This window comes from Perissodus microlepis, chromosome 15, assembly GCF_051167445.1.
Source record: "Perissodus microlepis isolate ML-2025 ecotype Zambia chromosome 15, ASM5116744v1, whole genome shotgun sequence".
NCBI lineage: Eukaryota > Metazoa > Chordata > Actinopteri > Cichliformes > Cichlidae > Perissodus > Perissodus microlepis.
The window spans coordinates 15,845,512-15,871,136 of NC_140475.1; the positions used below are offsets into that span (position 1 = coordinate 15,845,512).

At 38.0% G+C, this 25,625-nt stretch overlaps 1 protein-coding gene across 6 annotated transcripts in view; it reads left to right on the forward strand.

The window, feature by feature from the left end:
- The window catches only part of lama2 (laminin, alpha 2), a 206,565-nt gene that overhangs the window by 43,429 nt on the left and 137,511 nt on the right, over positions 1 to 25,625 (forward strand). For all 6 annotated transcript variants that reach the window (XM_084954250.1, XM_084954246.1, XM_084954248.1 and 3 more), the window contains exons 3-6: positions 1,940 to 2,052; positions 18,227 to 18,278; positions 19,744 to 19,934; positions 25,322 to 25,501. In XM_084954250.1, coding sequence (XP_084810376.1) covers positions 1,940 to 2,052; positions 18,227 to 18,278; positions 19,744 to 19,934; positions 25,322 to 25,501 — 536 coding nt within the window. The remainder of the gene's footprint in view (positions 1 to 1,939; positions 2,053 to 18,226; positions 18,279 to 19,743; positions 19,935 to 25,321; positions 25,502 to 25,625) is intronic.

The following is a 25,625-nucleotide window of genomic DNA, read 5'->3' on the forward strand; positions in this document are numbered from 1 at the left end:
GCATCCACCAGCTGGTCTGGGAATTTTTTTTTTTCTAGGGCGTAGCTTCAGTTTTAAAATAAAGTTTATATGTCTTCATCTACAGGTAACTTTGTAAGAAAGCATTTACCCTAGGTCAGGGGTCAGCAACCTTTAAGACCCAAAGAGCCATTTGGACCCGGTTTCCACGCAAAAGAAAACACTGGGAGCCGCAAATACTTTTTGACATCTAAAATGAAGATAACACTGTATATATTGTTTTTTACCTTTCTGCTTTGTACGAACAACTAAGGTGTGTTGCTTATGAAATCCATGAAGTGCTACAGAGAAAGTTACATTTTATTTATGTAATGAACACATTTTGAACTCTTAAAGAAATATAACAAAAGGAAAGACGCTGAACTAAAATGATCCAGCAAACAAAAACTGTTGTGAGCCGCCACCCTTATATCGGCTTTGGGCTTTTGGAGCCTTGACCTGACTTTTAAAAAATAATTGGAAAAAAAGCACTATGCTGCTAAAAAAAATGAAAAATAGATATTTGCAAAATTCTGCCTAAATATGTATTTTACCAGGTTAAGGTGTGTGGCGGGGCGTCGTCTGCAGCGCCGCAGGGGAGGCTGACGCACCTGAGCGGCACCCGCAATCACGCCTCGCTGCCTTAATGTCTGTGCTATATATGCTGTTGTTGGTGTATGTCGGGCTGTGAGCTGAAAAGCTACAGCTGGCTGTATGCATCAGCAACCCTGTATGAAAAGTGGTCAACCAAGAGATGCTGAAAAGCATGTTCATGCAAACATCGTCGGGTCTGCCGTGATATGTTTACAATGGGACTTCTCCTCCTGAACCTCTGCGCATATCCCATATGCGCACAGCGTCTGCAAATCGGGGCTGTACGAAGTCACTTTCATCTTTACGCAGGACTGTAAGCTGTCATCTGTGAGGCGTGAGCGGTGTTTGTTTTTAACATAGTTCACGGTGGAGCTGCTGACATAATGTGGATCCGAAGATCCATAATTGACCTACCTGGGGTTAAATGCACGGCGTTTCTGCGGGTACACCGGCTTCCATGAGTGTGATGCTTATTTAGAGCGATGAAAAAATAATAAAATATAATTTTATTTTTATATTTCAATATCACAATAATCTTCCAATTTAGAAGTACAAGTTAAAAAAAAGAACTAAACACAAATAAAATACACTTCAGCTAAATACTTCTAATTTATTTTACCAAACCACGCCGAGCTGCAGTATAAGGACTAAAGAGCCGCATGCGGCTCCGGAGCCCAGGTTGCCGACCCCTGCTCTAGGTGAATATTCATTTTCTATATCGTGGTTTTAGTGTTTTATCCATTCTTTATTTGCTTTCTGCAAAATAATTTTCTTTACTGTGTTCTTCTAATGCCACACAGCAGGGTAGGAAAGAGCAAGATAAGTGCAATACCTTTATTTTGTTATAGATAATTTCCATTACTTTTAACTGAAATGTCACAGGTAAGTAGCCAGATGACTGACAGGTGCCAGTCAAGCTGAAAAAACATGTCTGCTCTTAAAAACCTTCATTAACACACGTATAAGCACCCAAACGATTCTGCATATAGCGCATAAATAAAATGCTTGATTGTGACCTTTGCTTTATAATAAATTATAGTGGTGATGCATTTTTATCTTCCTGCTCTATTAAAACTGTTCTATAGACTTGTAATAGTACCCAGAAGAAGACTGTGCACATTTTTTCTTATTCAGAAGTGAAATCAAATAATACTAAATGGGAAGGAAATCTGTTATTACTTCTTTTACGAGGTGGACAAATGTGCTTTTGATATCTGGCCTTGAACGTCTCAAATGCCAGAGTGGAGAAAAATTGTAGAGTACTACATTTTCACTTTAGAACAATGTAGAATGCAAGATGAAAATACCTGAGATATTTAAAATAAACTGTTTGTGTGTGTGCTTACAGAACATCATCCCATAGAATATGCCATAGATGGAACCAATCGTTGGTGGCAGAGTCCGTCGATAAAGAATGGAATGGAGTACCACTATGTGACAATCACACTGGACTTGAAACAGGTAGAAAACACACATTCATTATGCGTGAAATGCTGTTCACGTACTTTCACTGCATGCCTCTTTTCTGTTTTATTTATTTATTTGTATTGAACTGGGTTACTTGTCTTTATTAGCTTGCATCATCAAATTTAAGCATTAATTTTCTAAGGTACAAACTCTTACAATAACAAACGGGCAGCAGTTTCATCATTCGACAGATTTCTTTAGTGATGACACACATGCATAATTCGCCAATATAGAAATAATGTCAGCCAGACACCAAAGAACACACACAAGCAAATGTACAACTTTTCCTCATTTTATACCTGATTGTCAGCACCTGGGGTACCAGAGACTAGGAGGTAGGAATCACAAGCCCTGATTTCTGTTTGCAGATACAGACGTAATAAAAGATGGTTGGGCTCACCTCGAAGTCACTCGCTGGTTGGCAAATCCAAATCATGTTACAAAGCCTTGAGTGTTTTCACCATCACTTTATGTTTTGAAATCAGATGTGACAAGCGAGGAGTGGATGTGAGTGTGAAAATGCATACTTGTTGGCTAAAGACTTGTCAGTCACAAGTTTTCATCAAATGAACATTTCCTGGATCCTTTCTGACCTGACATTTCAACTCAATCACTCAATTAGTCATTAATTGAGTGACTGAGTACAAAAAGCCATCAGGAAGCCTGAGCTTGGGACTGTACCAGAGACTTGTGTAAGACCAGGAGGTACAGATATAGAAATGTAAGAAATTTAAGAATTTCTATATCTGTGTTTGTTTTTTGTTTTTTGTTTTTAAATACTGTCTAGCTTTATATGTTGGAGAAGTGGAGGCAGGGTGGGATGCTTAAAGATGGCTGGTTTCAGATGCAGCATTAACTAAGGGGCTGCACAAGGGCTGGCATAAGCTTAAAATATTTTTTAACTGTGAATCATTCCTCCATTCTCTGTGAGGTTTCATTCATGTCATTTTCATTCTTTAAGGTAAATAACCACATGCTTGTAATTGCAATTACTGCATGTAAAATCGAAATCCTTATAAAATTAATAATTTACTAATTACTGCCCAACCTTTCATACTTAGCCCAAAACATGCAGCAATAAATGCATTGCTGTGACCCAATAATTCAGCTTTGTGACAGGTTTGTGATGTGATATCAAACCGCTTTTTTAAAAAAACGAATAAAGGGCAAAATCCTCTTTATCAAGGGGTATTTAAGGGGTATTCAATGTAGTCCTAGCAGAAAATCTAAGTACACAAATGCTCATGTGTGCTATTGCAGCATGTTCATTCTCTGAAGGTGCACCTTCACTTGATGCCACATCAGAAATGTGTCTTGTCAGTACAGTGGAACCCCGACTTACGAAATTAATTCGTTCCCGAGGGTCTTTCGTAAGTCGAAAATTTTCGTAAGTCGAAGCAGCCATCGTGCGTTCTGACTGAGGCGATGCTGAACGATAGGCTATAGGCTAATCCTAACTAGAACAACAATACGTCGTTCAAGTGGAACAGCGAAGCGCAAGTACGGAAGCCAAGGGGTTGTCACATGATTCAGAAGGCATTGTGGGCATTGTAGGCTCAGCCAATCAGAGCCAGTGGATTTCGTTACTCGGGCATTTTGCCGTAACACGGGCAAAAATATTGCCGTTCAGTGCCTTCGTAACTTTTTTCGTGAAACGGGGTATTCGTAAGTCGGGGTTCCGCTGTATTTAAACATCAATCCCTGTTCGCAATGTCCCTTTTTTTTACACAATGACAGCTGTGGTTGCCTTAATGTTGACTTGTCATTATTGAAATTCATTGTAACTGCGATGAATCATAGCCACCACTCTCCCTGAAGTGGCAAACCTTTTTTCATTTGTTAAGGTTCATTTAACAGCTTCAGAATCATTATTTAATTGCTGTGTTGTATATGTGTATTATACATTCAGACATACAGATATTTAAAAACTCTTACTAAAAGGAGACATGTTTCACTAGACATGTGTACCTTTTTTTTAATTTTCGCTCAGTTTTCTTTTAGTTTTAGAAGTAATATTTAGCTTTTCCTAAATTGATTTATATGGAGATCCACAATCTCATTTTTCCATTATCAGTCGTACTCACACAAATGCCTATTGTAATGAGTCAAATTCTTTTCATTTGCTTTCTGTTTGTGCACATATGATTGGATTCACACCGAGCGCAGATGCATTCAGCTGCCAGGTGCTTGATCCATCAAGCTCATCCCTTTTCTGCCACTGTGTTCCTTTTCCATCAGGATGTTGCACATACAAACATTGTCTTCCCAGAGCTACATTAACACCCTGTGCTGCATGCTGTCATGGTCAGCTTAGCTTGGATTTTATTTTCTGTGCAATTAAAGTGATTACTGCAGTTAGTCATTTAAAGGTGCGGTGTACAAAATGTGTCATTGATGTGTCATCAGGGTTTTAAGCTACACAGAACTGTTTCAGTAGAGCTGGAATTAGTTAAACCAACTTTGCTATTAATCACTTCATAATCTTGTGTGCCACTCTTTAAATATTGGCTTCCATTTTTGACTTGGAAAGCTTGGCAGGAATCTCTGTGATTGAGTGGCTGTGTACTGGCATGGGCTGATTTAGGACATTTAGTTTAGTTTAGAAGTGTGATTAAATAGATAAGACTGCCAGATTGTAATTATATAGACGTTATGAGAATAAAAGTAATGAGCATGGAAGATTTCGTTTCTGAGAATCCATGGCTTCATGAAGAGAAGTCAGTCAAAATTTGGTCTAAAAGTTAAAAAAAAGAGAGATTAATTTTAGATGTCTAATAAAAACACCAATATTCATGAAAAAAATGAAATAAATAATTAAGTTCAAGAAAAGCTGAAAACTAACTCGGGTTAACAATTTCTGATTTTCTGATCACTATTTGACTTTATTAAGTATGTTTTTGATGTCAGCGGATCAAAATTCATACTATTATAGGGTTATGTAAAAAAATCCAGGTTTAGAAATTGTAACTTGTTCATCCCTTCTGGCTCCTGTTATAGTGGACTGGAAATATGTCTTTAAATTCATTTTAAACATATAAAGAAGAAACAGCAGTTAAGCCTTTTTACACATCTAATGCATCCTTTTCTCTTTCTAATCCATGTGATGCGTTCATGGTGCAGATGTAAAGTTGCGGTTTTGATTCTGTCCTAAATTGAAGAAGAAAAATTAGAGTTATTTAAAAGTTGCAAATAAATACTTTACTAGGCAGTTTGCTACGGTTTAGTAGAGGCTGATTAAAGGTTAGTTCAGAGTTCTGAGGTGAAGTTTATAGTAATGTGCTAAGTTGGACTGATTCTGGACAGACTGTGGCGTTCATAGGTTATATTGAGGCCTTTTGTATGTAAGCTGATGATACTGATTAGATTCTGCATTATCTGCTGTCTAAGGATTGGGCTCAACCATGATACCTCATTTAACATCTGCTGAAATTTAAATCCAGGTAACTAAATCCATAAAGAGAAGTAAACCTCTGTAGCAGTGCAGGTCAGCTTGTCAGAGCCTAAACACAAAGAAAATCTACCAAAAAAGTTATTACTTGACTTATTTCTAACTAGTTCTTTAACCTCATGCCGCACTGCTCCACCTGATCTACAAAAGGCTACAAAAGTGTAAAATGGAGCCGCAGAACTGTGGAATAAAAATAAATAATTAAATAAACAAGATAAAGTGAAAAGACAGACATGGAGCACACAAATTATGAAAATGATGATGACTGAAAAAACTGTTAATTTAATGGCAGTACATTGCATCACACGTTTTTCAAATGGAATTTAAAGTTTTTTGTTATAATAAAAATAAAGTAATTTTTATATGGCAATGTCTTGCAAATAATGTTTGTTTCAGTCAAATATATCTATATATATAATAAAATGGACTTGAGTTATTCAAATCAGTTAATAGTCTGGTGGTGAGTGCTGTCTTGTGGCTCATTAAAATCAAACTGCTAACTAGCAGTGCTGTGCTCTATTCATAGAGGATAATTGTCATAACACTAATAGAAATTGCAGGTGGTGGTAGTAGACTTCACTTTTACTTCACAGGTAAACTGGACCCGTTTGACTGACAAAACATAATCAATCATCAAAGTACTGAAATTACAGCAACTAGCTCTATCCACAACAAGCAGAATAAAACCCTCCTAGTTGCCTTATTTCAAATTTTAAGATTTCTATTCTAACATAATCCCACACGTTTAAGACAATGATGGATGAAAGTGGATGTAATGGAATGACCCTCACAGTTAAAGTGTAGTTTGTTAAGCGAAATGACAACAAAAAAGTAGTGAAACAAACAAAAAGTAAGAGTTGAATACTAATGTCACATATGAATATTGTAGTATTTCTGGTCAGAGTCCTACTATTCATACTGAATTTAGAACCACAAAGACAACTGCAACAAAGTGAGGCAAATGTGAAGAGTGCTTTTTCCTTTTCTTGCTTGCTCTTTTTTTCCTGCACCCAACACAAGTAGAACGTAATTACAGCCCTGCACAGGAAGAAGAGTAACAGCCATCTTGAAATAATAATGACTTTAGGCCCATCAATCACACCTTTCACCACTGTGGTGCGTCTACTGAATAAATATTAAGGCTTCAGTGGTCTCACAAATACACACACGCACACACACCTGTCTCTGGAGTAGTACGGCCAGTGAATGCATCTGCCTGGTTACTCATACTCACTCACTCACTTACCCTGTCACTCTTGACCTTAATATTAGTGTGTGGAGCAGGTGACACCCACACACACCCAACACCACAGTCATTTTGATTCTTATTCATGTCTAAGAAGATAATAGAGATGTACAACGAAAGATTATAAGGACTGAATAAGAATTCCAGAATTTCAGGGTATTCCTCACAATTAAATAATCTTCACCACATTTAACATGTTTACATATTTCTCTGTATTTACAGTATCCAGAGTTAATAATTTTAACATTAGGACTAGAAATCAATGAGAAAAGCCTCTTAAAATAAAACCCCATTATCTCATATTTCACTACTTTTACTAAAATTGCTTTATTTATGACGTAATTAATTATATAGCACTTTTCTACTCTCCTCGAGCACTCAAAGCGCTTTATACAACATGCCTAATTCACCCATTCATACAAGCACTTTTTTATACTTTCTATCTAACATTCACACACATTCATACTCCAATTGATGCATCAGAGAGCAACAATCCTTTATTAATCATTTCTAATATATATTTTACCTTTATAACCAGGGGTGTTAAATATGAGACCCAGGGGCTAGAATTGCCTTGGCAAAGACCTCAGATCGGCAGAATGGACAGTTTTGGAAAATAACATGGAGGGCATAAATAAACAAAGCAATTAAGTAATAGATAAACAATTAGATGGCAGTAAAAGTCCAGTTTTTTTGCAGTGGGTCTGCAGTAAAAAACAATAGGATATTTTCTTTGAATTAACTGAAACTTTCTCTTTTTCTTGTTCTGTAATTTTACATATTTATTTGTTACAATTTAAATCATGCTGACACTTTTCTTTGAATTACTACAGCAGCATTTTTTTATAATGTAGAAAAATCAAGAAATACTGTTCAAATTGCCTTTTTTTTTTCTTATGTTCAGACATACTAGGGGTTAAATCTGTAGTTAAAGTTCTTTATGTTGAAACAGAGGGGAGTTTCACTGGTCCGGGCCACTTGGGATAAAAGTGGGCTCCATGTGACCCATCATGTAAAATGAGTTTGAAATCATTGATATAAACCAAACTTAACTTACTGAGGTGTAAGACATCATATGTGCTAACCCTAATCCTACCCTGCACTTTGGGAGAGCAGCACCAGTATCAAACTAACAAAAAATAGCTGGATCCAAAATATCGTGCTGAAAAGTGTTTACCCCTTCCTAATTTCCTAGTGTTTTGCATATTTGTTACACTTACATGTTTTGGATCATCAAACAAATTTTCATATTAGACAAAGATACATCAGGTAAATACAAAATGCAGTTTGTAAATCATGGTTTCATTCATTAAGGGAGAAAAGTTATCCAAACCTCCCTGGTCCTGTGTGACAAGTAATTGCCCCTCTTGTTTAATCATAAATTAACTGAAAGCTGAGTTCAGTTTCACTAAACACACTCAGGCCTGATTACTGGCAGACCTGTTGAATCAAGAAATCATATAAATAGAACCTGTCTGACAAAATTGAAGCAGGCTAAAAGATCTCAAATCAACACATCATGCCACGATCTAAAGAAACGGCTGAAAAATAAAGTCGTTGACATCTATCAGTCTCGAAAGAGTTAACAAAGGGTTACAAGGTCATCAGGGTTTTGAGGGTTCCAGTGGACCAAGGTGAGAGTCATTATACACAAATGGAAAAAACTTGGAACAGTGTTAAAGCTTCCTGGGAGTGGCTGGGCCGACCAAAATTACTCCAAGAGTGCAGCGATGACTTATCATGGAGGTCAAAAAAGAACCAGAAGAAGATTAAAGAACCACAGGCTTCAAATGTCTCAGTTAAGGTCAGAGTTCATGATTTAACAATAAGAAAGAGACTATGCAAAAATGGCTTCCATGGGAGAGTTTTAAGACAAAAGTCACTGCTGACCATCAAGAACACAAAGGCTAATCCCAAATTTTCCAAAAAACATCTTGAAGGCATCTGGGAAAATACTAGACCTTTGGGATGACAAGATAAAAGCTGAACTTTTTGGAAGTTTTGAGTCAGGTTGCATCTGGTGCAAAAGTAACAGCATTTCAGAAAAGGAACATCATACCAACAGTAAAATATGGTGGTGTTAGTGTGATGGTCTAGGGCTGTTTTGCGGACCTGGAAGACTTCCCGTGATAAATGGAACCATGAATTCTGCTGTCAAGGTCACAACAAATGTGAAGATCAGTAAAAACGTTATATTACCAACTGTTTTTTATGGATCGTCGTCAAACTTCACAACAGTGCCACTGGGGGACATGAGTATATACATTAACTAATTATTTGACCTTGAACTTAATTGTTAGCGCTAAAGGTCAAAGTTTACCTTGGAAAAAAATTTAAAGAAAGCATATTGAATAATATATTATATGAAAGGGCATGGAACAATGCCCTACAGCAGCGGTCCCCAACCTCTTTTGCGCCACGGACTGGTTTATGCCCGACAATATTTTCATGGACCGGCCTTTAAGGTGTCGCGGATAAATACAACAAAATAAAACTAGTACCGGTACCGAAAAAAAGAAAAAATATTCATAACACACGTGAAAAGACCCAGGAAAACCGAGTAAACGATAAAAACGATAACAAAATAACGCTGAAAACCGATAAAAACCCTGAAAACTATACATTTCACACCTGAACCTCAACTCTCGCGGCCCGGTACCAAACGACTCACGGACCGGTACCGGTCCGAGGCCCAGGGGTTGGGGACCGCTGCCCTACAGCATCACAGTGATGTCATAACAGGCGGACTTCATTGTACTGTAGTACAAACAGACTAATGTCAGCTTGTTGTAAAAAAACATCATAAAACATCAAAGTTTTAATACAGCCTTTGCACTTCGGGGGGAGTTGCACTCTCTGAGTGCTCTTGTTGATTTTGAAGTCATGATTTTAGAGAGTAAAGTAAGTGATATGAGTGTCAGTCGGTCTCAATGATTACTAATGTTTTTAGTATTTTCAGAATTGAAAATTTGCATTCTCATGAACCTGAGACTTTTAGGTCAGTTGAATATTTGAAACTTCTTTATTCTCCTATTTAAATAATGGCTTTTATATTAATTACAGTACATAATAGTACATTCCATCTATGCTGCAGACGTTGACTACAAATTAAACGTGGTTAATTTTTTGTTGATGCATATGTGTGAATGTGCTTCACTGTATGTGTGACGCTCGATCAAACCAACAGAAAGCTATTTACTCTCCAGTGCACTGAATTTCCTCTGCGACCGCAGTCATTTCACTCGGAAAATGACAGTGGGCTTGTGTGTTTGTGTGTGTTGTTATCGTCTGTGACATCACCACTCTCATTTCCTCTCTTGTTATTGTTGAGACTCTCTGGACAGAAAGACTGAATAATGAGAGAGTGGGAGCTGAGGGTCTATGTGCTTCACTCCGTGTGTGAAGCAGACAGTTGATGTCTGTGTATGTTCTTCATTATTTTTAGATAAATTCTTGAATCATATCCGTGCGTGAAGATGCATCAAACTTGACAATATACTAAAAGCCATCCGCAGAGATTCTGGAGAGTGGCTTGAGAATAATTTCTAACTTTGCAAAAATAAACATTTTTTGGGGGGCTTTCATTAGTTTTGAGGTTTAATTTACTTTTTAAAGATTAAAAAAATCAAATCCCTTTTTTTTTACTGTATCATTGGAGTATTGCAACTCCAGTTTTTCATGCCAAACTAAGAGCTTTCTGGCCATGCATTGCTGGTGTATAAAACTCTGAATTGCAGTTGGCATAACTAATAAAATACATTTAGACTAAGAGATGTCTTAGAACTATTTTACCATGAGTGGATATGCTTCTCTTGCAATCCCGACATTTTAAAATCATTGTAAGATAGTTAAATGCAATACGTACTTACTCTACAATACTGAACTATTGGGTCATGCAAAAAGACAGAAATGCATGTGAAGTAATACAAGTACGCAGAGAAAGTTGCAAAATGTGAATGCAATGGAGTCGTAACATGATTGGGTGTCAAAAAAGGAGCGTAGGCTTTATCATATCCATCAAAAGTTGTCAGAGACTGTATGGGCTAATAGTTTAGCAGATAAGAATCTATTTTCTCAATATTAATTTGCAAACATTTTAGAGATTTTATCATCTACAGAACAAAATGATATTGAAACACTGATAATCTGTATGGAAATCTCAGTGTGGAAGGGACACAGCTGGAAACCAATTTTGAATGGCTGTGATCTTCTTAAAGCCATGATCTCTAATCTAATTTACTTCATGGGCTCAGAAACACTTCTGAAAATCATTCAGTCAGTGAAAATGCACAGCAAAACTCCACCATACAGACAAAAAATCAAGTAACAAAAAACATATCAACAATCTGAGAAACACATCTTTCCTTCACTGTGACTTTGCTCATATAAGCTGGACTCAATTTGAAGTGTACAACTATTACATCATTAATATAATAAATATTATAATATTATTAAGATTTTTTTTTTTTAAATTATGGACACAGCATTGTGCTGCCAAAAGAAAAGTGGATTTTCACCAGTGCACCTGTGCAGTAGTGCATATGGCATATATGCAAATGAAACACTAATAAGAAACAAAATATTAATGTTTTGGAGGAACACAGGCTACCATCTAGGGATCCTTTTTCAAGGAATGCCTTCTCATTTCAAGAAGACAGTGCTGAAATAACTTAAAAATAGCATGGCTCCATGCAAAAAGTTGTCCTGTTGCTACACTGGTCTACCTGCAGTCCAGATGTGCCACCCTATGTAATGTTTTATGAAACGAAGAGTAAAACCAAAGGTTTGCTGAACAGCTGAGATCCTGTATTAAACAAAAAGAGGAAAACTTTGTGCTTTCTAAACTGCTGCAGTTGGTCTCCACAGTTTCCAAAGGGTTTGTGTTGTTGAAGAAGAGGTGATGCAACACAGTGGTAAACATGCTTCTGACCTAACACGAGCTAAACATATTGCTAGTATCAAAATGAATATGAAAAATAAAAAAGAAATACTGTTGTCACTTTATGTTACCTTCTTATTTTAGTCAGTACCCTAAGAAAGCACTGAATTAATTATATGTTTTGCTTTCCCTCCCATATTTTACACAAAGTCACACCATTGTTGATTCAAAATTTGATGTGTTAAATGCGTATTTCTTTCTTTAAGCGATACAGACAAACTTGTTTAGCTTTTCAAAAATAACAAACATAAAAAATGATGTAGTCAGAACTTTTAGTGCCAACAAAAATCATAACTAAGAGGACGTAAATGAAACATCTGCTGTACCCAATAAAAGTTTGCTTGTTTAATGTCTGACAGTAGCTTGGGCCAAAGCAAGAATGTGGGAGATTGCAGCATCTGGTGTTTTGTGTAGAGTAAAGCCTATTTAAAAGCTTAGGGCCAAATTACGACCCAGTCTGTGAGTGAGCGTGTTAGTGTATAAAGGCATTTCATTTGTGTGTGCAAGTGTGTTTTGAGCAGTTCAGGCAGAGTGACAGACTTAAACAGAATGGATTTCAAAAGGCTGTTACACAGCCGGGCATTCCTCTGTCTTATCCCGAGGCCCGTGTTTGTGTATACTGCTTCCGCTTCGCTGTTCAAATCTATGTGAAAAACAATATTTTTTTCCGTATTTCTTGTTGGGGTGTTTTTTTGCTGCAGTTTGCTCAAATATCAGAATCCTGTAACTTATTTGCTGCAGGACTGGCGAGACTTTCAATTTTTTTTCTGGTACATTCAAAAATATGTTCTCAAATTGTTTTTAGTGGAAAAGCACAAAAATGTGAAAAACAAGTGAATGGTTCCACTGATTATTTGCAGCTTGTTTGCCTGCATTTAGTTTGGCAGTAAAGGATGCTGGATGATTCACACCATTTTGAACCGGACCAGCAGCTACATTATTAGTCCTGTGAGATGTTAACACATTTTCGTTTGAAGTGACAGTAAATCTTCGTACTAGTTTCTCTCATGACATATGCACCTGTGTGTTTATGTCTGGGGGGGAAAAAAACAAAACTACAATAACAACAACAACAAAGCACCTTTTGCTATTTACATTTTGGGGGTAATATATTATCTTGTTCTGACCTCATCTCACTTTGTTTCTGGTCAGGCTCTGTTTTTGTGCACTGGAACTGACTGGAGTACTAACAGGAATTGGAGGCTGATGCCAGTGTATCAGGCCAGAGAGATTTTAACACGTTTCCATGTGAATGACCTGTAAACACCAGCTGTTCTGTAAAACCGCTGTAACTATGTGTCCAAATCACACTGAGACAAAATGGATTCTTCACAGGCTATTTAATTGTAGGCAACCTAGCCACACTGGATACGGGGCTTAAGTGGCCCGATTGAGCATTAAAATAAACATTTTAAGTGCTCAGTTGGCTGTAACGCTGAAATATCTGCCAAAAGCCAGTTCCTGGCATATCATGATGATTTTCTGTCAAGTATGTAATGGCAGCAATGGAATACATGAGAGCTATTTGGAAATGAATTTATATTTTTCTGAGTTTTTCATTTAAAAAAAAAAAAGATTTCTATGAGATCTAGATATATGTGCGAATGTTGTAAACTTTAAAGACACTGTTTTATTGTGTTTTTATTTACGTCAACTCTGAAATCTTGTCACTTTTATCTGAAGCAATGTGCAATGTAAAATTAAAATGATTCAGGAGTTTATTTTTGAGTCAAAGAATTATTCATCGCTGCAAAAAACAAATACGATTTTCCACTTCACCTGGGGAACAAATGAGTCACCGTTTCACTTTTTAACTATTTATAAACTCAAACAAAACACAGAGCACAGATTCTCTCGCAAAAGTAAAAGCTGTTAAATTTTATACTTTTTAATTGCACAAGAGCACCGTCTGTCTGTGCATTAACATGTTGGAATTTGTGTTTTTATTGTAGAAAGAACGTTTAAGGCTTCAGCACCAGTATCAAACCATTTATTTTTAAATGGTATCAGTAAAAATTTGTAACGTCATTGAATTAACATGTGATTATTTCAGTGTCAATTTCACTAAACACACATGGGCCTGATTACTGGCAGACCTGTTGAATCCAGAAATCACATTAATAGAACCTGTCTGACAAAAGTGAAGCAAGCTAAAAGATCTCAAAAAGCAACACAGCGTGCTACAATCTAAAGAAACACCTGAGAAATAAAGTCACTGACATCTATCAGCCAGGAAAGGGTTACAAAGCAATTTCTAAGACTTTAGGACTCCAATAAAACCAAGGTGAGAGCCATTATACACAAATGGAGACAATTTGGAACAGTGGTGATGCTTCCCAGGAGTGACTGGCCTACCAAAATTACTCCAAGAGTGCAGCGACTCATCCAGGAGGTCAAAAAAGAACCCAGAAGAAGATTAAAGAACCACAGGCTTCACATATCCCAGTTAAAGTCAGAGTTCATCAAAAATAAGTATGCAAAAATGGCTTCCATGGGAGAGTTTTAAGACAAAAACCACTGCTGAGCAAATACAACACAAAGGCTTGTCTCACATTTGCCAAAAAACATCTTAATGATCCCCAAGACATCTGGGAAAATGTTCTGTGGACCGATGAGACAACTTTTTAGAAGGTTTGAGTCCTGTAACATCCAGCATAAAACTAACCAGTATTTTAGAAAAGGAACATCATAGCAACAGTAAAATATGGCGGTGGTAGTTTGAAGGTCTGGGGTTGTTCTGCTGCGTCAGGGGACCTGGACGTCTTGCTGTGGTAAATGGAACCAACCTGCTGTATACCAAAACATCCTGAAGGTGAATATCCAGCCATCTGTTCGTGACCTCAAGTTGAAGCGTACTTTGGTACTTTGGATCGAAAACACACCAATTTTACCTCTGAATGGCTTAAGAAAATCAAAATGAATGAACCGGCTTTTTAAGATCATGCCACAGCATCTCAATCGAATTCAGGTCAGGCCTTTGGAGTGGCCGAGTCAAAGTCCTGACCTGAATCTGATTGATGTGCTTGATTGCATGATCTTGAAAACTCTCCAATGTGGTTGAATTAAAACAATTCTGCAAAGATGATTGTGCCAAATTTCCTCCATAGTGCTGAAGAAGACTCATTTACAGCTATTTATAGTCATTTATAGTTTTTCATTTACTACTAAGAGTGGCCCAGTCAGGTTTGGGAGGCAAACACTTTTTCACACAGTGCCATGTTGGTTTTGTTTTTTCCCCCCTTAATAATTAACCGCATCATTTAGAAACTGCATTTGCATTAGCTTTGTCTAATATTTAAATTTGTGTGTTTTGGGGGTGGGTGGGGGGCGACTGGTCAGGTCTCCAGTCTGGCATTGGGCTAACACAGAGAGACAGACAACAAGCCACAACATATTCACAGAGATACCCACACAGACATGGGGAGAACATAGAAACTCAACACAGAAAGAAAGATCCCTCTAAGGTGGCGGATTTAAACCCAGAACCTTCGTCCTGGGAGGTGGCAGTGCTAAGCACCATGCCACTATTCTGATCAGAGTAGAACATTATGCTGTAAAACTCCTTTCAGCTGCTACATTATTCAGTAAGGGTTGCCACAGTAGAAGAATATGCATATTTGATTTGGTAAAGATTTCAGATGCCCCTCCTGACAGGAATCCTTTCTCCCTGAGAGACTTTTGTCTCTTGTCCCAGTCTTGAATCAAGGACTTTTGTGTGTTAGGTGAATGTGTTAACCACTACCATATGGAACCGCAAACTGACAGAGTAAATATTTGAAGCTAAAATTCAATTAATAATTAATAATAATTATGCTGCAAAGAATAAAAATAAGTTTTGGTTCACAAGATAGACCAGATAGATAAGATAGACACGACGTTAACATTGTTGGACTGTACTTGAAGTGGGGTGACAAATACAATGGTATTGAAAGGCAGTAACTCTGTAGTAATACCACCACATTTTATTTTTGTTCAAAATTTTCAATTTCTTTGTTCTTTCATTTGGTGATGCACTTTTTTATCCATTGAGAATGTTTTGTTTGCTTCATTTTAAGTTGGAAATAACAAGGTCTCATGCAAAACCTGATGAAACTCGCTGACACCCTGCTGCTTTGAGCTTATAGTTCTTGCACTATAAAGGAAAAAATAAATAAATAAACATTTGAGCTGAGAATCTATCCAATTAAACTTTATACTTATATGGGCTCTACATAAATGTATTTATCTGACATTAAATTAAATTTCATGCCTATGAGATTCACATTTATTCAACAGCTCTCTTATATTTTGCAGGATGGTTATTGGTTTGTGTATTTGTTGATGCTGTGTTGAGCTCCAGAGGCTGAAAAAAATCTCTTGTCTGATCCACATTTGATCAAAACCTAGACTATGACACAATGCAACCCTGGGTGCGCGCGCACACACATAGACACAGAGTGCATTAGTTAGTGGTGTTGATCTATGTTTAGCTGCTGGAGCTGCTTAGCTGTCCCAAAGTTGTCACCATATTAGAAGTTACCCCTGAAATCACTCCTTTTCACATACACACACACACATGCACACATACACACCATCCCGTTCTCAGTAAGTAACAGTGACTCTTTGTAGGAGGTTTGAATAACTGCTATAGGGTTACTTAAATGACACAATCTCTCCCTCTCTCTTGCCCTCCCTTACTTTTGCACACACACACACACACACACACACACACACACACACACACACACACTTTTTCCCTATTCTAATTGCTGCAATGTGACACTTCTTCCCACATCTGAGAAAAAAGGCCAATGAGCTTGCATAGAGAAAGGAAGCACAGCCTGGTGAAGATAGTTCAAGCAAGCATTTGACCTAAATCTGAATTTCGCATATACAGTACATTTTTATACCTGCCTATAGTGAGCTGACCTTTTATCTTGCTGAGCGAATCTGGAATTTTTTTTTATTTAAATCATAATAAAATATTTAATTTCTATTTTATAAATACAAAAAGTCGGGCAAAACTGGACAACAACATTCTGATATGGTTTCCGAAAGAGACTCAGGCGCAGGCCAGGGTATTCCTTTAAGTGAAGAACAGTGCGTTTATTCACAGTGAACACAATCACCAAGTGGCTATATACAACGTGCAGGGGAAACGGGTCCGGGTCGCCAGGGTCCGTGGGAAACAGGGTTAGGAGAAAAGGTGCTCCACACTTTCTGTACAAAAGCTCCTCCTCAGTCACTCCTCTCAGAATCCGGTTCCAAAAACGATCTAAACACAAAAGGTCAGGTTAGCGGGATAATAACAAAGGGCTTTCAAGATACAGGTTGGCAGATACACAAGTTTGACTGACGCTGATAGCTCAACAATCCAGCGAAGACTAGTGCAGACTCGCCATCTTAAGTAGTGCAGTAATCAGCTGGGATCAGCGGCCGGTGCGGTGATGAGAGCAGGTGTGTGGGCCAGCAGCGGGAGAGAGAGAGTGAGAGAGAGAGAGAGAGAGCAAACAAACCACAAACATATTGCCTAATAGAGGGTCGACCAGCGGGGCACAGGGACCATGACACATTCAGTGACTGAAAAATAAAAACCTTTTAGTTTGTTCTAGGGTTTTTTTGGTTTATTGTGGTTGTCTAGCTTAAAGTTACCACAAAACCTGCTTACTGTAAGCGCTGGTTTGCATATGTATTTTCATATATTTTGAAATTACTATAGCAGCAAATAAGCATTGGCTTTAAGCACATGAGAAAGTCATGCTCCCTTTGTGTGAGTTTTAATCTGAGTTTCCCTCTTTACTGTTTTTGGCAATCGGTACAGCTGGCGTGTTCGTGCATGTAAGCCTCTCCCCAACACCTGTAATCTACTGCACTGCACTGTAAAAGCAACAAGGGCAAAGTGCAGTCCTGAGCATTCAGTTACCCAATTTATGTGCACTTTATTTTTTAATTTTCACTTGTTAAACTCCGCAGTGAGAGTTTTGCTGCCCTCCTCTGCTCCGTGTTTCACCATCGAGCAGAGCAGGGGAGAAATTAATGAAATGAAGATAATTTGACCCAAAATAAGGAGAACTTGATACACTACTGCAAGTGCAATAAAAGCTCCCCAAAAAGTGTTAATATGTGTTAACATGTTAACGCCTTCTAAGATATTAATGCAATAAATTAAAGGGAGAGAAGCTGACAGGAAGACTGTGTGATGAGTAGACGTCATTCAGTGCACTTTTTTGTGTGTTATTTGACAGTGTGGTCTAATGGATTTCATTTTCTCTATGTATTTATTTACTTTTTGCTCATCTGTAGGCACAGGTATGCACAACTTTTGTTAATATGGGGAAATATTGAATGCCATATATTTGTTACAGTGAAACAAGAAAAAAGCTGAAAAGAACTAAATTTTCAGTCTGAGATACAGTAACATTTTATTTATTCACATATCCCTGTTAAAGGTTACTAATATTGGACTGCTCTGTATTAAGGGTTAAAACAGTGAAAAAATTGTGTAATTGTTAAAACCAAGGTATGATGTGGATTTTCTTCTGTGTGCATCTTTCAGGTTTTTCAGATCGCCTATGTGATAATAAAGGCAGCCAACTCACCTCGCCCAGGTATGCGTTCAATTATAAAAAGGTTATTTTATCAGTCTCATACTACTTGAAGTGTTAATATTTTTGCTTTGATTAATTTTAAGGAGAGGACTGTGACTAATGCTCAGTATTCGTCTTAGGAGCATTAATCATCAAGCTAATGATCATCCCACAGAGAAGTCTTCATATAATGGAAGACTCCATTCAATCAAATGGATCTTTAGCTCAGTGATTAACAATACTGATGTGAAACAACAAACTAGCACGTTAAAGTAAAATGGCGGTGGAAGGTTTAAATATGTTGAAAAGTAATCTAGAAAAAAGACGAAACAGTTGAATTCCTATGGAATTACTATGTTCTTGGCAAACAGTGCTATCCATTATGGCCACATCTCCGTTTGATCTCGTCAAAGTTCCACAAGTCTTGTGGTTTGTTCAGATGCAACTTTGCAAACTTAAGCCATGCTACAATGTTCTTGTAGCACTGTACTTCCAGACAAGTGCTACTTATTCAGTCTTTCTCTAAATCAGGGGTGGGAACTGCAAGCCTCAAGGGCCAGAGTCCTGCAGGTTTAAGATATCACCCTGGGTCAGCTCACCTGAATCAAATGATTAGTTCATTACCAGGCCTCTGGAGAACTTGATGACATGCTGAGGAGGTAATTTAGCCATTTAAATCAGCTGCGTTGGATCAAGGACAAATCTAAAACCTGCAGGACACCCCTGCTCTGTACTGTCATGATCTTTACCATTAAACATGTTAACTGAGGCCTGTAGAGTCTTTGTCAGATCTTGTTTTTTCTTTATAATTTTTAAGAGGACTGCATGATCTGATCTTGGTGGAAATTTACAGAGTTGTCTGGTCTGTGGCATCGTGTTAACACAGACCCAAATCCATCCAGATCCAGACCACCTGCTTAATAGAAGTGGTCACGCTTGCTGATTATCAGTTAATCAAATATATTTCATTAGCAGCACCTGTCTGTTACTTACCCTAATTAATTCCTATGGAAATAGTAAAGGTGAACCTAATTTTTGACAGTATTGCAGAAAGCAATGTGAAAAACCTGCTTTTTCACATGACTCTGTATAATGGAGGGATGTGGTGCTTACATGATAAAATAAGCAATTATAATGGGCAAAAACAAAGCTGATGTTCTAACTAGTTCACACAGAAACACAATAAACAAAAAAATAATAAAGATTATGGAAATTATGAGTGCATGTTTGTTTGATTTTTCTGTTGTTGTGTTCACACTTGTTTTTTCATTCAGCAGGACTCACTTTACTTTGCATTTAATCAATCCAGAATACCACAGTTAAATATGAAACTGAATGTTTTGTCAATTTTCTATGTATATTAAGCAGCGTGACCTTAATAGAGACTTGCGTGCCACTCATTATTTTTATTGATCTTCCCTGGTCTCCTCATCACACACTGAAAGCATTTCATTGTTTTCTTTACCATCATTTTTTTTGTCCGCAGGCAATTGGATCTTAGAGCGTTCAATAGATGGCGTGACCTTTGAACCCTGGCAGTACTATGCTATCACGGACACAGAGTGCCTGACAAGGTTCAACATAAATCCTCGGACAGGACCTCCATCCTACACCAGAGATGATGAAGTCATCTGCACATCCTTTTACTCAAAGATTCACCCACTGGAGAATGGAGAGGTAACACATGAAGATGTCACAAACTAGGGCTGCTGCAATGTCAGATTTTGACTATACAATTATTCTGGCTGAAAGAATTCATGCTGATCATTTTAACTGTATATCTAAAGGCTTTTGGTTGCATAAGGGTAAGCTGTCCTTCTTAAGCAAAAGAGAAAACACATTTGCAAACATTTCCAATATACCAGCTCATATAATGGGAAGCCTTGACCTGGATATCTGCTCACTCAAAATATAGCTGTTGGGGGTAGGAGGTTGGATTGACTCAAGATTATTTGTCTTTCTTTGGTCCCAGTTGGGGAAGAAGGGTTAAGGTGGGTTAGTTTAAATCTACTTAAACCATGCTGGAATTTCTGGATTTAATGCATTGCTTGTATAGGCAAAGAAGAAAAAATCCAGAGTGGTCAGAGATGATAAAGAAGGAGGCAGAACCAAAGTTGACTGTACAACTGTGAGACACAAAGGAGGATGTGGCAAAGAAACTGATCTGGTGGACTGGTGTAGGCAGGTGATGGCCAGGCGACAAGAGGGATGTGGGAATTGTTATAAAATACTTTAATCAATGACATGAAAAAAAAAACACCACAAGACACACAAATACACACATGTGCACCCCAGTGTTTACTGTTGTGTTCCTTTGATCTGCTATGTGTGATCACATCCAGTAACAACAGTCAGGCAGGCCTGACATTAATGAAGAGAAAGAGGATTTCAGAGCACACAAACATACTAACAAATACACAAACACGCATTGAAAATAAACTAATCACACATTAACATCCCCCCACACAGGGCTGTAATTGTAGATGCCCTTCTGATTATCTGCATGCGTTTCCATGTGTGCTAATGTGCGTGCATGAATATGTGTGCTCGGTGTGTCTTTTTGTGTGTTTGCACTGTATGTGCTTGTGTCCTGCGGGGGAGCGCTAGAGGGGGTGCGAGCTGGGAGATGTCAAGAGCTGCAAGTAACGACGGAGGTGTCTGAATTGTGTGTGTGTGTGTGTGTGTGTGAGCACAAGTGTGTGGTTGACAGCTCCCTTGCCGTCTGATCACAGTGAAACCATAATGAGTCGTAGGCGATGTGTCACAGCATCGCACACACACGTTCACAATGTCACCCCACCACTCATCACACACACGCCAGCACACACACATAGAGAACCGGCTCCTTCGTTACTTCCAAGTGTGCAGCTTACACCCATCAAGTGTTTCCCCTTGACATACATGCACATACACACAGTCAGCTCACTGAAAGAGTTTTTCTTTTTTTTTCTTTTTTTTACAGATGCCAAATGTTGCTTTTGGCCACATTAGTGAGACAGACAGATGGACAGTCAGACAGGCAGGCAGACAGAACCTAACACTTCTTATTATGTGCCTGCTTGGTGATTATTGTTTATGCACAATATAAACTGATGCTTCTACTACTTTCACTCTGATTTAATGTTAGACCAGTGCTGGAAAAATACAAGATTCTTTGAATGCCATCAGTAATTGTGCTTGTCCTTCCTTTTTCTATTATTATGATCCAAGTTGTAAGATTCTGTAGAGAGGTATATTCTTTGCCTTGTGGGCATCCTGTCATTAGCAATTTTGCATCAGGAAATCTTTTTTTGTTGAGAATTACTACGTTTCAGAAAGGATTTGTGGTCACCTAACATTTCAGCTCATACATTTAATGCAATTCAATGTTATTCATATATTGCCAAAAAGGTAAAGACCCTAAAATAATAGAGAGAAAACCCCAGAAATCAAACAACCCACTTTGAGCATGAACTTGGTGACAACGGGAAGGAAAAACTCCCTTTTAACAGTAAGAAACCTCTGCCGTGACTGGTTGGGGTTAATGGGAGGAAGACATGATGCAGAAGAGAGCCAGAAATTAATAATAACTAATGATTAAATGCAGAGTGGTGTACAAACACAGTGAAAATGAGGCATACTGAAGAAATACACAGTGCATCATAGGAAGCCCCTAGCAACCTACATCTATACATATAGATGTAGGTTGATGTAGGCTATTTTCCCAGGCGTGGGACTAATAAAGGTTATCTTCGCTTATCTTATCTTAGCTTATCTTATACACCCAGCCTAAACTATATACTTTATCACAAAGGAAATTTTTAATCCTAATCTTAAAAATAGAGATAGTGTCTGTCTCCTGAATCCAAACTGGAAGCTGGTTTCACAGAAGAGGGGCCTGAAAACTGAAGGCTCTGCCTCCCATTCTACTTTTAAATACTCTAGAAACCACAAGTAAGCCTGTGGTCTTAGAGTAAAGTGCTCTATTGGGGTGATATAGTACTATGAGGTCTTTAAGCTAAGACGGGGGCTGATCATTTAAGACCTTGTATTTGAGGAGAAAGATTTTAAATTTAATTCTGGATTCAACAGGGAGCCAATGAAGAGAAGCCCATATAGTCCCTGTCAGTACAATTGCTGCAGCATTTTGGATCAACTGAAGGCTTTCAAAGAGTTTTTAGGACATCCTGATAATAATCAACTGCAATAGTCCAGCCTAAAAGTAATAAATTCATGAACTAGTTTTTCATATCTATTTTTAATCAGCATCTCAAATGGCTACAACTTCATGCATTTGGACCTGTAGACATAGAAAAAACAACCTGCTGAAGTTGAAACTGAGCGGAATGGGGGAAGAAACGTACTCTAAGTGATTTTGAACATGGCTTTATTCCTGGTGCCAGACAGGCTGGTCTCAGTATTTCAGAAACTGCTGATTGACTGAGATTTTTCCACACAACCATCTGTAGGGTTTACAGAGAATGGTCCAAAAAAAAAAGAAAACACAGAGTGAGGTTTATGGGTGAAAATGTCTTGATACCAGAGGTCAGAGCAGAATGGCTAGACTGTTCTTTTAATAGATGGGCAACAGTTAATCAGATATCTACATGTTAAAAGCAAGGCATACAGAATAACACAACTGAGCGCACAACACGTCCACGCCTGCCGCCTCTGTCAGCAAAGAACAGGAAACTGAGACTACAGATTACACTGGCTCACCAAAAATGGACAATAGGAGATTGGAAAAATGTTTAAACACCACAACCTACCAGGGCACCATTTATATTGATGTCCATCTCTTTATAACCACAGTGTAGGGCTCTTTTGATGGCTGTTTTCAACAGGATAATGTGCAATGCCATCAAGTTCTTGGTTTCTTGAGCATTCGCTGAACTTAAATGCCTTCCACAGTCGCCAGATATCATTCCAATAGGGCACCTTTGGGATGTGATGGAACAGGAGATCGTCATCATGGATACGCAGCTCACAAATGTGCATCAGCTATGTGATCCTATCTTGTCAGTATGGAAAAAACATTTTTGAAAAACCTCTTACACACCATCATTCTGTGCGGTGAAGGAGCTAAACATCCAGGAAACGAAACACTGATCAAAAGATGTGGCTGAATAGAGACAGATTTTTTTAAATAAATTATGAACAAGTGAAAAACCTTCTGTGGTATTACATAAAAAAACACGCTGATGCACTCAGGAAAAAACAAATTTAGGTATAAAGAAGCATAAGAAATTTGAGGCTTCCGACTGAATCAGGTGTGCATGACAAGATGTCTTAGCCAGCGAGTATTTAAACTCTGTCAAGTTGTGGAAGGCAGGGTGAAACTGTTACTATGTGATAAGTTATCTTATTGAGTCTTCTTTAAGTGCTTTAAGTGTTAGTGCCAGGTTAGCTTAGCCTACTGTGACCAGTCACTGTTCAACAACAAAGACTGTATATAAAAGTTGGTCACAGCCACTGTGACATCACCCATTGCTTTTCCCTCTGCATCTTGAGGTCTCTTTTTCCTTTTGCCATGCTGGGTTTTTTTTGTCAGAGGGAAGTATATTTGGAAGATAAAGTGGTGTGCTAAGTTATCTACTAAGCTTGATTACAAAACAGGTATCTGATAATTATTACTAACTAGTGCTAAATAACAGATAATTCATTTGCCCAGAAAGGCAGCAAGAACACAAGAGATTAAGTTGAGTGACTCAAATGCGCTCTGATGTGGCTACATGTGTCCCCATTTTAAACCCTTTCAGAATTCATTTAAATGAGCTAAAAAAAATGCCAAAACATTTTTTGTCCACATTTTTGTCACTTCTGTGCTGGCTTCACTTTTTAGTTCTGGACTCTCAGTCTGTTGTGGTCAAAGGGTGATAGCAGGTTTTATGTTTGAATCACTGCTGTGCTTTGCTGTAGCCACTGTCTCCTGGTCTGAATTTGAAATCAGTTTTTATTATTACCAAATAAAACCATTTTCTACCCTAACATTCTTGTTGAATCCAGTGAAAATCAGCATTCTTTTAATTAAATTTGATATGGTTCTGTTGTTAAAGAACAAATAGCAATTTATCCTAGAAGCTGTCGCTGCTCATCAGTGTTGGTCAAGTTACTTGAAAAAGGAATTAGTAACTAACTACTGATTACTTGTCCAAAAAATTAACCCCGTTACTCTACTGACTACTTATTTTCAAAAGTAATTAGTTACTTAGATAGTTACTTTTTAAAAACATGATACATTATATGCAACAGTCTTTGACTTGAAGAAATTTGTTTAAGATTTAAACCTATTTTCTGCATATCAGCACATAAAATAAAATAATGTTTTGTGTTTACGCTCACTCTTTCAAATAGATGCAAGTAAATGGACTGGTTCTTATATAGCGCTTTTCTACTCTGTCCGAGCACTCAAAGCACTTTATACAGCTAATTCATTCACCCAATCACTTCTAAGCATCTAACATTCATACACATTCACACTCCGATACATCCATCGGAGTGTGAATGTGTATGAAGCAACATGGGGTTAGTATCTTGCCCAAGGATATTTGGCATGCAGACTGGAGCAGCCTGGGATCAAACCACCGACCTTCTGGTTAGTGACTGATCCGCTCTGCCACCTGAGCTACAGCCACCCCTGTGGCAAGTAAAACACAGCAGAAATTAAATAAGATCAAAGACTCAGTGGCACTGAGTCCTGTCACTCTTAAATCTATTTTCACCTGTTTAGCTGGAGTGGGGCGGGTGGAGGTTTGCCCGGTGCCGCAGCGGTCATGTCAGTGGGGGGGATCTGGGGGTTTCTCTGTGAATTTCACATTCGCGTGGCAGCGTGCTAGGTACTTGCTCAGAAGTTTAGGGGGTTTTTTCGCTGTAAAAAGAAGTTTTCTTCACACGCAGTGTACAGTGGATAGTAATGTTTTTGTCACTTTTTACGGAATCAAACTCAAAGTTGGATTACCTGCCCATCATTATGTCGTTTGAATTTTTACTTCTTCTGTTTACTGCTGTGAGAAACTCACAAAACATTTAATCTTCACAGCATGCAGTCGAATTCTGTTGTCATATCTCGGCGTTTATCTCTACAGATACACACTTCTCTGATCAATGGTAGACCCAGTGCAGAAGACCCCTCGCCAACTCTCCTGAACTTCACGTCCGCCCGCTACATCAGGTTGGTGTTTCAGAGAATCAGAACGCTGAACGCCGACCTCATGACTCTGACACTCCATGACCCCAAAGATATGGATGCTATTGTGACGAGACGGGTGAGGCTAAAAACACATGCACTACCACTTTAACTTTGTCAGTATGAGTCATTCATCTCTGGATATTTTTAAGTAGAATATCTTTTGAGTCATTGGTTGTTAAAGTTGCAATAACCTGTTTTGG